The following is a 14,017-nucleotide window of genomic DNA, read 5'->3' as shown; positions in this document are numbered from 1 at the left end:
CCAACTGAGCCACCCGGGTGCCTCTAGACATGATCTTAAAATACTGTATTACAGAAATAACTACGTTTCCTTATCAAATGAACTCTGGTCAGACCTTTAACAGTGGGCATTGCAAGTTTCTGTCGTTTACAGAGAGTACTTGCCCTTAGATGCTCTCACAAAAGTGTTCCTGCAAACGTGCTTCATCTTCAGAAAGATCCACAGAAAGGACCTGGACAACAGGATTCTGAAAACTTTAAGATAACAAAGCTACTGGGTAAGAACTTCCAAAACTAATGGAAAAACTAGATTCAAGAAAAGATTAATTACATGGGACTGAACTTATTAGCAGGATGATGAGAATTCTTTTTTTTTAACAATTTAATAACATGTACCTTTGTAAACAAACATAAAACATTTACCTTCCCCCCCCCCCCTTATCCATCCAGATTTTAGAAACTCTTGAGTATTCTTTTCATGGCAACGTAACTAGTTATTTGCTCCAGTTCAACAGTAATCTGTTTTCCTCGTACAGGACACAATTGGAAACACTGGCTATATTACCAAAGCTTTCACCGAAATGGTATTTGCAGGTAAAATCTGATGGGGAGTCCTTGGTATGGCTTCCTGGCCTCAGGGAAAGGTTCCTTATCAAAGTTTTCAGCAAAGGGGCGCCAGGGTGGCTCAGAGCATCGACTTGATGTCGGCCCAGGTCACGATCCCGCGGCTCGTGGGTTCAAACCCCACATCAGGCTCCAGGCTAACAGTGCAAGGCCTACTGAGGATTCTCTCCCCAGCCCCTCCCTTTTCTCTCTGTCCTTCCCTTGCTCACTCACACTCTCTCACTCTCAAAACAAATAAATAATTTTCAGCAAAGCAGTCTTTATAAAGAGCTATGTGGTCAATCTGTATTCTTCTACTTACGTAAATAACCTGGCCAAGTTGAATGCAAATAAATTAGTTTCACTGTGATTATCTTTAGTAAAAATGTAGGGGTGATCAGAGAAAGAAAAATTATGTCTGTACCTTTGTAAATATCAGATTCTGGTCCTGTCAACTGTCTCCCAGGTTTTGTTATATACCTGTAAACTGGGCTGGATCCTGAACTCTTCTGGTTTCCTCAAATGTCTGGGGATGACTTTCTGAACTAGTATTTCCAGTGTTCTCCCATCCTTCTAATTTGGAATGACGAGGAACAAAGACTGCCCTTGGATCTCCTTGGAAGGTGCAATACCGGGTGCTCCTCACTACTCAGATGGCAGCCGAGCTTCAGCGACTGGAACCTTGGGTACACATCTCACAGCTGAAGAAAGCTCCACCTTACATCTGGTCCTGTGTAGATGCTAGAGACCTCCAGATAAAATTGACTAGGAAGAGAAGTAGCCGACATCAAGGTAGCCTGCTTCCTCCCAAGACGTCAGATCAAGACGTCGTAATTTCACTAAACGTGAAACTCTTTTTTTTCTTCTCTGTCTTCCCTTTACTCTGACACTGGCCTGTAAAGATAATGCTATCAGTCATATTCCCCAGGCCATTGCTGAATGAAATGACCATTCGGACTGTTGGATTTGTAATCAGACACTGATCTCTCCATGATGCTGCACTCCATTAACAGTGCCACGGTACCGGGCAGGGTTTGTGCACCGACATGATTTCTCTTTGTCTGCGGTAGTTATCGTTCTCCTCGGACCTGTGAATACCTAGCAGGCTGGCGCTTAACTGGGCAATGCCTCTTAGGATTCTAACTGCACCTGACCACAAATGAATGGAGACACCTCACGCGTCAACTGTCCAGGATTTACATCATCGAGTTTAAAAAGGACCTCCCAGGGGCGCCTGGGTGGCGCAGTCGGTTAAGCGTCCGACTTCAGCCAGGTCACGATCTCGCGGTCCGTGAGTTCGAGCCCCGCGTCAGGCTCTGGGCCGATGGCTCGGAGCCTGGAGCCTGTTTCCGATTCTGTGTCTCCCTCTCTCTCTGCCCCTCCCCCGTTCATGCTCTGTCTCTCTGTCCTAAAAATAAAAAAATTTAAAAAAAAAAAAAAAAAAAAAGGACCTCCCAGCTCCTTTCATAATCCTCTGGCAGGCCCCAACTTCCCTGGTTGGGAGTAAATGTAAACAAGGCTATCATCAGGAACCTCTCCTGAACTCGTGAAAAGTACTGCAGAATCCACCACTAAGACAGCTGCCCAACAAGAACCCAGAGACGCTCTGGCCAAAGTTGTTCTTGGTGAAAACAGGACAGACCTTGACTTGCTTTTGGCTGGGCTGTGGCAGCCACCACCTGTTGTACCTGGATTAACACTCTTGGGGAAGTTGAAACTCAGCTACATCGGATCACTGAGAGAGCCATTTGGCTTAAGAAAAGTACTCCTTCAACGGGGTCTTTCTATGGCTTATTCGATTCTGACTGGTTTGGGTCATAAGAACCCGTGTCTGGTATCTTTGCCACAAGCATCTGTGCCACCAACATTTTTGCCACGTAACTAACTGCCCATAAAGCAATTTGCCATAAAAGATAAAGTAACGTGAAAGAGGGACCCTTGTGAAAAAGGACATAATGAAGCATGAAAAATAAGTAACGAAAGTAAAGAGATTTTATCACGCATACAAAACATTACACTTAAATGTGTGTGGATTCATGGCAATACCTGTGCAAACATGTGATACTATTTTGTGGACTGTACGTAAGCACTTGGTTCTAAAGTCCTTTGTTCAGAGCAGTATATATATAGATTCTTTGCTTGTTGATTTGTTACCTCGTTCTGTGCTGTACGTTTTCTCTTCTTGGTGAAATTTCTCCCTTCATTAAGAGAATATCCGTTTCCAAACGCGAGGACGCGTATTTGTCGCTGAGCTTTGTGTTGTCTCGCCAAAGCTTTCCGTGCCGTCGCGTGTTCCTGGCGTACTGCCCACGTGTCCGTGTACAGACGTTCCAAAGTTCTGTGGGAAATGTGGCTTCACCTCTGTGCCTTCCGGTCCCTCAGTCTTGCTCCTCCAATCCAGGGTTTCAAAATAAGAAACGAGCGCCTGCCGCAGGTCCGGCAGGTCAGGGTCACACGTCGGCTCCACAAAGCCACACGTCACGTTGCCAACTGGAAGGAACGCTAACGCTGTGATGCATTTGATTTTCTGTTAAATTCAGCCTCTGTCTGCCAGCACAACTTCTATCTGATACCAGTGGTTTTGGGGTCAGGGTTTTTTGCCACATGAAACAAACAGCCAGTTAGAGCGGTATCCAGGTATTCTTCTAAAGGAAGAGACAATACTTTTTCCTCAAAGTCAACCGTTAGGGCCTCGGGACCTACTCTTGAACATTGAGCGCTTTAGTGTACAAAGAAAGGCTGCTCCCGGAGGTAATTCGAACAGACAAGAGCCACTACGGTTACTGATCGCTACGTGCGACATACGCTTCAACGTTCCACCACGTGACCCGTCCCTTAGAGTTCACCTAATCACCAAAGGCAGATTCTGTGTAAATACCGGAATTCTGCCTATACCACGTTCTCCGCTACCAAACAGCAAAAAGTTTTCAACATTTTCCAGAAACATACTCCTCAGGAATGACACAACCATTTCTTTTTAGGAGCTAAGTGGAACTTGACTCTTCTTTTGCTGCAACTACAGACACTGCTGAGTGAATTGGTAAAGACAGCTCTGGAGAACAAGCGATTGTGTCTCAATGAGGCAAAGAGGCAGTAATTAATGCTCTCAAAAGCCAGCTGCGTCCTTTACATTGGCCATAGCTCAGTAAGCTTTTGGTTTGGACGAGTGGGAGGGGAGGAGCGCCGGGCAAGGACCCGCAGACGACAGGCTATCACTCTGGCGCAGTGCGCGGTCTGGCTGTACGCTCCCACCCCACGCTATGGCGTCACCCACCATCTGGGGACCGCCACATCGACTCATCACCATATAGACCGCTACGAGATCTAAGGTTTATATGAAATTAAACATGGGAGCGCCAAGTTGACGGAAAAGTGAAACTGTCAACCAGTTGGGTTTTTTTTTAATGTTTTATGGCAAAAGTGCCTTCCAAGCTATTAATTAGTTAATGCCTTAAATTTTGATCCCATCTCTCTCAGTTAAGCTCAGAGTCTAATCCAAAGTGAGGAACTGTTTAAAAAATGCAACAACGGGCCCAAAATGGGAGTCACTTGTGCCAAGCCCCACATCAACCAACCAAGACTTAATACCTAACCTAACCGTAGCCTCGGCCTCTCCCAAACACGTCACCCCTAACCAATCAATTTGGGATTGCCTGGTCAGCACTAGTGAGGCCACCTGCCTGACAGACCACTTCTTCCCTCAAAGGAAGGTGACCTTGCCTAAAACAACCCACTCTTTGCCAGAAATTTCCATTTTCTGCCCCTTCTGCCTGTAAAGCCTTCCATTTTATACAGCTCCTTGGAGCTCTGTTCTGTTTGATAAAATGGAATGCTGTCCAATTCATGAATCATTAAATAAAGCCAATTAATGTTCGAATTTACTCAGTTGAATTTCTTCTTTAACAGAGTCTACACCCAATGAACATATTCTTCAAGAATGAAGGCAAAAACATGAAGATAAAACTCTGTCCATTTCTCATAGCAATATCAGACTGAAACAAAGCCATTCAAAAACAAACATACAAAAATGAGAAGAATCCTTAATAATGTGGATCTATAGCCCCAAACCTATAGGTAGTAAAAAGGATTAATACATTTTTAAAAAGCTCACAGGGCAGGGGGCACATTCACTAAGCAAAGTTTGAAGACAAATTAGTAAAGAGGGAAACTGGTAAAGCGGGGGTAAATGGGCAATTGGGGAAAAAAAAAAAGGCACAAAGAACCAATTTTTAATACACAACAAACTACTGAAACTCAAGTTTCAGTACAATTTAATAGTAAAGGAAAAAAGCAAAAGCTGTGAGCAGACAATGGAAAATTCAAATAGTCCACAGGGGACCAGAATATGCTACTTTGAAAAATGCCACTTTGGCATAAGGATTATTTTGAGCTGAAAGCAACTGAGAAACAGCAGACATAGGAAAAGCTCTAAAAACAGCATTAAGTTTTCCTTTTGTAAAAGCAAGGTACATTTGTACAGGAAATTTCCATTTGTAACGGCGTCTCCCTCTCCAGCACTGGGAGGAGGAGCACAACTCAACACTCCTCTTCAGCGGAGAAGGCAGCAACACAAATCTGCATTGTGAGCCTCCCTAGACAAGGCTTTCCCCATACATTTCCATAACCTACCTCTCACAGAAACCCAAACCCCTTTCCTTTCGTTTGGCCTAAGATGGCGTCTGAGCCCCTGAGTTCTAACCACCTCCTGGAGTTACTAATCACTGAGTTTTCTCCCACGTAAAGGCACACGGTAACACAGTTTCCCTGTTAGTCTGTCTTCTGTCAGCATAACTTCCAAGACCCCAGGCAGAGAACATCAGAGGGCAGAGGAGTGTTCGCCCTCCTCTATAGGCCCTTATAAAGAGAAATGAAAGTTACGTAACCATGGAATGTCCTTCCTGACTTGTGACACCGCAGACATCCCAAGACCAGCAACTGTGTTAGCGAGGTGCCAGGGGTGCTGACCCCTGTGCAGGAAGGTCAGCAGGACCTGGGAACAGCACCCTCAGCCTTCTCACTTCTCGGATGCTACTCAACGACAGACCAGTAATGACATGAGATGCTGTGACACACAGACAAGTTTTTCCTAGTGACTGCATAATTACAAAAGACCAAAAACAAGGCAAGTGTCTATCAGTAGGGGCAGGCTGAGTGGATTACAGCACATCTACACGACAGAAAAAAAGGAATGAGGAAGACATCTTTGCGAGCATAGAAGTAAGGGTTTTTGCTGTCTACCCTGCATAGATGATGCCTGGGTCATATGGGTCACATGGCAGGTGTACGCACAACTTCTTTAAAAATGCCAACATGCTCCCTAAAACTGGCTGTACCATTTTACAATCCTGTGTGCGGTATAGGAGAGTTCCAGAAGCCACATCCCTGTCACCATTTGGTACAGTCAATGTTCTTAATTTGAGCCACTCAGCTTGGTATTCAGTGGTGTGCCATCGTGGTTTTGGTATGCATTTCCCTCATGACGGACATCTTGTCATGTACTTATTTTCCATTCATAGGTCCTCTTTGGTGAAATGTCTTCTCCAATCTCTTGATTATTTTTTAATTCGTTTTTTTTTTAAATTTAAATTCAAGTTAGTGAACATACAGTATAGTCTTGGCTTCAGGAGTAGAACCCAAATGACTCATCTCTTACATATAATATCCAGTGCTCATCCCAACAAGTGCCCTCCGTAATGCCCATCGTCCATTTAGCCCCCCCTTCCCCCAGCAATCCTGTTTGTTCTATTGAAGAGTCTCCTATGGCGTGCCACCCTCTCTGTTTTTATCTTACTTTTCCTCCCTTCCCTTATGTTCATCTGCTGTGTTTCTCAAATGCCACAGATGAGTGAAATCATATGATATCTGTCGTTCTCTGACTGACTTACTTCACTCAGCGTAACACACTTTAGTTCCATTCATGTTGTTGCAAATGACAAGATTTCATTTTTTTCTTATTACTGAGTTTTGAGAGTTCTTTACATATTTTACAGGCTGCAAGTCTTTTATCAGATATGTGATTTGCCCCTATTTTTTCCCAGTCTGGGACTTGTCTTTGTATTCTATTAACAGTGTTTTTTGACAAGAGATTGATCAAGCCCAATATTTTCATTTTTTCCTTATATAGATTGTGCTTTTGGTCTCTTTTCTAAGAAATCTTAACTTTCTAACCCAAGAGCACAAATATTTTTTTCCTAAATTTTGTGCGGAAGTCTCATAGTTTTAGGTGTCACATTTATGTCTATGATCCATTTTGAGCTCATTTTTATATACAGTGAGAGATACAGATCAAAGTTAATTTCTTTGCATATGTTCGACCAATTGTTGAAAAGATTATTCTTTCCCCTAATTTTTAGACTTTATGCCAAGCTTTATTTTTAAATGTTTACATTTGGGGGTGCCTGGGTGGCTCCATTGGTTAAGTGCTTGACTTCAGCTCAGGTCATGATCTCGGGATTCATGGGTTCGAGCCCCGTGTTGGGCTCTGTGCTGACAGCTCAGAGCCTGGAGCCTGCTTTGGATTCTGTGTCTCCCCTCTTCTCTCTCTGCCCCCTCCTCCACTTATGCTGTGTTTCTCTCTTCCACTAAAAATAAACATTAAAAAAAATTTTTTAATAAATTAAAACAATAAGTGTTACATTTGTATTATTCATTCTTTTTGTCTTTCAGGGGCCTGCTGAGCATGTCCCAAAATACATTCCTTCTTCCTCAAAATGTCTAAAAGTATTAGTCCTATAACAAAGAAAAACTAAAGGCACAGATTCTTAACGGCATTGGATTTTTGACAAGGGATGCCCTAGCCTAAAAGCTGGAATACAAAGAAAGCCCGAGGGCGGGCGAGTGGCTCCAGAGGCATTGGACATATGGCCTAGGGCACGGTCGGGGCTACGGGTTGGGACACGGAAATTTCAAGCGTTGGCAGGCAAGCCTTACACTTTGGCCACCTCTCACGTACAGAACACTAGTGCGTGCTTACTGATCCCCACTAAGATGCAGTTACACACGCGCACACACGCGCACACACACCAGAGCACTGCTATAATTGGTACGCTAGCCTAATGGCATTTCTCTGTTCACGGTCAACAGTATAACAAAGCATCTATGTCTGCAGGAGAGAGCTCACGTAAATGCCGAAAGAGAGAACACTAGAAGAAACAGGTCGAGAAAGCGAGACTCCTGAACGCTGGCCCGGAGCTCTCTGACAGCTCTGGTGGCTGCGGGAATAGGAAGGCCACGTGGCCCCGGGACTCACTGAGGAAACAGTGTCTCACAAACCATCGTGTCAGCCTCCTTTTCCTGCTACCTCACCCCTGCAGCTGTTCTTTTAGCTGACTGCACAAAAGAATGTTTGTTCAGGTTTTTTGTACGGTAACGTAAAATCAACCATAAAACAGATACACTAATACATACTTAGTGACCAAATACATTTTGTACCTTTCCTCATAACCAGGAATGTGACAGATAAAAGTAGACTTAAAGAGTACGTTCAGAATATGCTTATCAACCACTCTTTTTCTTAGTTTTAAATTTAAAAAAATTTTAAATTAAAAAACTTCTTAAATTCAGAGACTCTTTGGAAATTGTAGTCTGTGCTAACCCCTTCTTTTGGGAAACAGAAAAAACTGAGGAGATAAACGGTCTCCAGGTCCAGAGTGAAGGGCAGAGAAGCTTTAAAAGGACCAGCCTGCGCCAGAGAAAGCAGGCGGCGCGTGGCCGCCCACCCCCTGGTGATCCGGGGCATCCTGTGAAATCCCACCACCCCACTGGCCCCCCACAGCCTGTCCTGGTGAGCACATTCCTCTCACTCCTTGAGAAGCTGTCTTATCACCACAGCCCTGTCAGGGTCATAAAGGTCACTGCATCACTTGGCAAACATTTAGGATGTTTTCAGAGTTCTCACTCTCTGCCAGGTCTGGCGTAGGGCTCGGGAATACCAAGGAAACTTCCTCCTCGGTGTTTCCACACATGCATACAGCAGAGTCCCCTGTAGCCCCAGGGAGCTGCAGGATGCGTGACTTATTAGCTGCAGTCCCGTGTTTTCCAAGTATTTGACTCTAAACTGGTGGTTCAAAACCTTAAAACAAAATGTTGAAGGCATATTCATTATGTTTTCTTCTCTCTGGAACACAGCGCTCATAATTTTCATCTCACTAAGAGGAAGAGAACTTGAGGGCTCCGGGGTCTCCCGAGTCGCAGACTCTCTACTCTTGCAGCCCGTCCCTGCCCGGCGTCCTATCAGACCGTGCACTGCTGGGATGTGGGACTAGCTACCCAGGGGCTCTGTGTCCTCCGACTCAGACAGGGGTCCGTCCACATTTCCCACCGGGAGGACTCCTGGTTTCACACCAACACACCCTTCCGGGAGTTGCGAAGGTACAGAAAGGCCTGATAAGGAGAAATTATTCGTGAACAAACTGGAAACTTCCCTCAGCGCATGGAAAGGCCATGAGCCCGTCGACATCCCTGCCGTGGCCTAAGAGGAAGGATGCGGCCCCAGAGTCTGGGGGCGGGGCTGAGGTCCCCGCACGGATGCCACTTGGCCTCTGTAGTAAATCAGTGTCATCATCTTGCAGGGGAGGAGGCTGGATGACCTTGCCGCCATGACTCTTCTGCAAGATAGAGCCCGTTGGCTCCGGCCAGTCCCTCCGGAGCAGCCGCACAGGCTTCCCGGAGCCGGGAGTACACGAACACACATCCGAGCGCTGGGCTCTCTGCCAGGACTGGACAGCGAGCTCTGGTAGCTAGCTCCAGTGTCAGTAGGGAGCTTTCTCCTCTCGTAGGGCCTTCAGCGGCACAGGGGTGGGGTTTCTGGGGCGCGAGTGCCTGTACGCTTACTCCTGTTGGGTCTGTACTACTTACAAAGTGGCTGGGTTTCTGAGAGGAGTCATTGGAGGGTGCAGAACACAAGTCAGTCACTGACCGTGTGTTCACTACAAAGCCAGAAGCTGTGGTTTCCACTGATATAAACTCCCAATGAGCCTGTAAAAGAAAGAGGAAAAGGGAGCCGAGTGTGGCCGCAGGCCAGGACAGAGGGGCTGCCCTGCACCCCGCGCCTCCTCCGTACCTCCTTCCTTCCCTGAAAAGCCCACGGCCCCGAGCTGTCCTTCAGTTCAGCACACAGTTCGGGGTACTGCACAGGGCCCTCGGCACGGGGGTGATCTGACTGCACTGTGGGGCAGCTTACGTAACTACTTTCACCGTCCCTCTCCTCTGAAGGGAGGATTTGAATCCTCTCTGCCTTTCGACGGTTATCTGTGTCTAGCTGAGCCACAAAAGCTCTTGAGGAAACCTACCCATCTACCAATCTTTCTTTTCTTCCCTTTTTTTTTTTTTTTTTTTTGGAGGGGTGGTGACGGGTAGGGGGAGAGAAGCACAAGTCATTTTTGAAAACTGTACCATGTGATCAAGGGAGAGTTACATGAGAATAACGGTGCCTTGTGAAAGAGCATTCATAAAACAGCAAGGGGACATTTACCTAGTGCTTCTGATGTGCCTGGCCCTGTTCTAGGTGCTTTGTAAGCTCACTTAATTCTCACACCAAGTCTGTGGGGTGGTGCCAGAACCCCCGCTTCGGGCCCCAGAGGCGATCGTGAGTGCGGCTACGTGTTCATACACGGGCATCACTACTTTGCAAGACTGCCGACCTCACGGAAACCCAAACCCCACGGGCTGTGGGAGCACGAAGGGTAGGGGACACCTGGGTTACCAAGGACGTCACATACTGGAAACAAAAAGCAGTGAGATACCTCTCGACATCGACAGAATACATGTCTGGACTAAACTGGAACAAAGTTATCATGAAACCCTAAAGGCAAAGAAACAAAGCCATTAAAGTTGGCCTTTAAAATGGAGGTGCCAGAACAATCTGTTAACGTTCATATTCTTACTACTGGACCAAAATCACAGAGAGAATAGATGAACATTTAATGAGAAAACTTCTTGCTCCTATACCAATTGTTACTAGTGTTGTTTTTATTTCCCTTTTCCTTTAAATCCAATTTAAGAGTTAGAATATTTAGAAGTACACTAAGGTCTATTACCCTCTGGAAAACGACTCCTCATACAGTTTCTTCAACAAGATCCTCTCGTTGCTTGAAGGAAGTTTAAAGCAAGCCAGGATCGAATATACATTCCAACCTCAGATGATATGCAAACGACTTGTTTCCTATCCAGGAGAACTCCGGAGAGTGCAGTCCGGTAGCCATGTTCACACTTACTAAAATGCACACTCAGGGGTTCTCTACACAGAACAGTGAGAAGTGAAGCGGACGAACTGCGACTCTCTGGGTTTAGCAGATGCTCAGACTCCATACCTGTCAGGAAGTCATGACATACGCTCAAAACTAAACCTGTCCACGGTATGCTCCTCTGTACGGTGCTGAGTTCACAAGCATGGCCCACAGACCCTCTGTGCAAGCAGAAACTAAATTACGGCCTGGGATAGAAGACTCCAGAGACACATGCGGGCTTCCTAACGAGACGGAGGGGGCCGTGCGGCCCCCTCACCCGCAACAGGCATCGCTCTGTGTCCATGGACTGCGATTCTCATCAAGTGTGGCAAGACGCTGGCTCTCGTGGTCTCATGCCTCTTCTGTGATCCCCAAACTCGAGGGCTGCGGGTGGCTCCCCGAAGCTGTTTCCTCATCCCCCTAGGGCGCCTTGCAAAGGAACACTCCAGAACCTTCTCCGAAAGTAGTCCCTCAAGGTAAGCTAAACAGGTCTCTTTGCAGTAGATCATCTCTGTGTTCCTCTAAGTGTTACAACAAGTAATTCTCCTGCATATAAACCGTATTTTCATGGTACTAAATAGAACATGATCCCGAGAAACTGTAATTATGTAAAAAATCAGCAAGGAGTGAACAGAACTACATTTCAAACTAATTAAAATGGAAAGAAAACGAACATCCATTTTGGCACACTTAAAGATCCGTATCCAAACACAAGAGCGGCAAGAATATAACAAATAAGCGTGGGTTGTCCTGAACACACGACTGCGGAGACCAGACGGAAGAAAATCTGCCAGAGTGTTAAGAAGGTCACTTCTGGATGGTGTGCACAGATTTACTCTACTCACCTTAACTTCCTCGACTTTGTGACTTGGGGCTACAACGGCAAGGTACTCTAAGTGCTGTCACCAAGTGGCATGCCGGGACCCAGGCAGGCCTTCGCAGAGGAGGGGTGCGGTGGGGACTGAAGGCAGCAGACCTGTGCGGCTCGGCCCGCAGCCCCACGACAACAGGCAGGGTCTCCAGAGGCTGGCGGGGGCGGGGGGGGGGAGGGGGGGCGTGGGCACCGGGGCACAAAGGGCAACGCTGGGAAGAAAGCTCCAGTCTTCGATGCCAGGGCGAGGTGATGCTTTCTTTGGTGAGGTCAGCTGCTGAAGGTTCTGGAGTAAATTAACTCGGCAATCACCACAGGGACATAAATGTACCACGGAGAGGACAGAATCCCAGAGCCCAGTTACAAGACGCCAGATGTGCTCAGGGAACGAAGTCTGGATTAACAGAGTAGTAGAGGAAACAAAACTGAATTCTAAACGAGAGACGGTTAATCTAAGACAGCCACGTGTCCAAGCATCTCCTCAGTTAATAGAAAAAGTAAACAACTACCTATATTAGCAACCACATATGTGCTGTCATGCAGTACGTTTACAAGTGAAGAGTATCTTCCTGCCGCCAGAACACTTCTCTCAACCAACAATCCTGACTAGTAGAGTGGGGCCATCAATCCATCAGCGGGATCGAAGACCTGAATTAGCTATGGGGACCCTGGAGAAGGTTCAAAGACTCAGTTTCCACAACCGTGACATGGGACGAATCTACCTCTTTCGGCTTAACGGAGAAATACAAGGCAATGAGATAATGCCCATCGCAGGACCTCGCGTACAGAATAAACTCAAAGGTCAACTGAATCAGTTTATATCCTGGAACTGAAAATATTCCAAAGTGTCGCAGGAAAGTGGCAGTGAGTCCTAGGTTTAGGCTTGTGAAAGAGTTTACATATTCCCTAAGTTCCCATTTGGGTCACGGGTTTGGAAGGGTAGCCTTCTGACAGTAATACAAACTCACTAAATGTACACACCAGTATGTATACATCTCTTAGCGTAAGAGCAAACTAATTAAAAATGTTGGCATGCTATCGACCCTTAGGATACTAAATATAGTCCCAGCTAAACCCAGAATAACAAGTTTCATATTCAAAAACCTACGAATGATAATCCACATTGCTGATTATATCTTTGGTTATGGTTGAAAAAATTTTAATATTTCCGTTTTAAATGGTCTCAAAAGAGCAGTTTTTCCATGAAGGTATCCTGAAATACAGTGACATCATATATTTTATCTAGTGCTACAGTTTACTCGCTTTTAATTTGCTGCCCAAATGTGTAATATGTGAGTGATGGCAACACTACAAAAGAATGTCGTTTTTAAAGAAAAAGCTTTGCACAGCTGCTTGTAATAAAATAACCAAACCTCGGAGCAAGGCTGATTAGATAAAGATAAATATAGTAACACATGCAGAAGTCTGAAATAGATCTGAGAAAAACTGTCACAGAGGACATTTCCATGACTGTCCTGACAAGTGATTTTTAATAATTAAATGAGCCTATACACGCATATGCATAGTTTTACATAAAAGCTATTTATAATATCCCTTTACGACGTCACAGAATCATAAAACTGTGCATTTCATTTTAAACTCAATTGCTAACTTGGTACACAGAAATCGTTTATAAATGGCCTTTATTATTTAAAGTCGTACGTATAATGAGAATTAACTTAGAAGTCTTATTTTAATTTTCAAAAACAAGCTAAATGCTCATGAAGCAAGGCGCTATAAATTATGTTGCTCTATTTTAAACACAGATAAAGAACAAGGTCTAACTTCTGGCATGTTATCCTCTATTTATAGGAATTAAATACAATTAAATTTAAATCATGTCATAAAAACATCTAGCTTCGGTTTCTCTCATTTTAGAAACAACAGAAATCGATCTCTCTGTAATATACAGAAGTATCTGAAATTGCTTTTGGCTAGTCTATTAAAATCAGTGAGTGAGGCTAAACTGTAAAACAAATACACATCTACCCAGATTGCACCAATTAAGCTTATGTTTTATTTAGTGGCATAAAATAACACTTCATATAACTTACCCTAAATTAACATTTGCCAATACAACTATGACCCAGATTACTGTGAAACTCTGACACTTCTTGCAAGGAGAGAAGTGGGACTTCCTTTGCCGGCCCCTTGCGACTTCTGCTCCCTGACCCCACATGCCTGAGTCTCTTCCCGCGGTCCGTTCCCACACCAGAGTCATGATGACTTGTTTTCTTTACCTTTATGCTAAGTCTTGAGATCAGGCCTTGTAATTCAGCCAACTTTGTTCTTTGAATCTCCATAGACATTTCGGAATCACTTGGCCGCTTCACACAAAG

The 14,017-nt window shown here is 45.1% G+C and overlaps 1 protein-coding gene across 12 annotated transcripts in view; it reads right to left on the bottom strand.

The window, feature by feature from the left end:
* Positions 1-14,017, bottom strand: part of AUH (AU RNA binding methylglutaconyl-CoA hydratase) — a 354,609-nt gene that overhangs the window by 229,261 nt on the left and 111,331 nt on the right. Inside the window, exon 7 of one of the 12 annotated variants that reach the window (XM_058693270.1) lies at positions 9,499-9,557. The exons of the other annotated variants lie outside the window; for them this stretch is intronic. Within the exon in view, the coding sequence (XP_058549253.1) occupies positions 9,499-9,557 (59 nt within the window). The remainder of the gene's footprint in view (positions 1-9,498; positions 9,558-14,017) is intronic. 12 annotated transcript variants of the gene reach the window in all.

This window comes from Neofelis nebulosa, chromosome 12 (assembly GCF_028018385.1).
Source record: "Neofelis nebulosa isolate mNeoNeb1 chromosome 12, mNeoNeb1.pri, whole genome shotgun sequence".
In the NCBI taxonomy this organism is placed as follows: Eukaryota; Metazoa; Chordata; class Mammalia; order Carnivora; family Felidae; genus Neofelis; species Neofelis nebulosa.
Note: the sequence above shows the minus strand (reverse complement) of the source record. Positions and strands in the feature narration are given on the sequence as shown.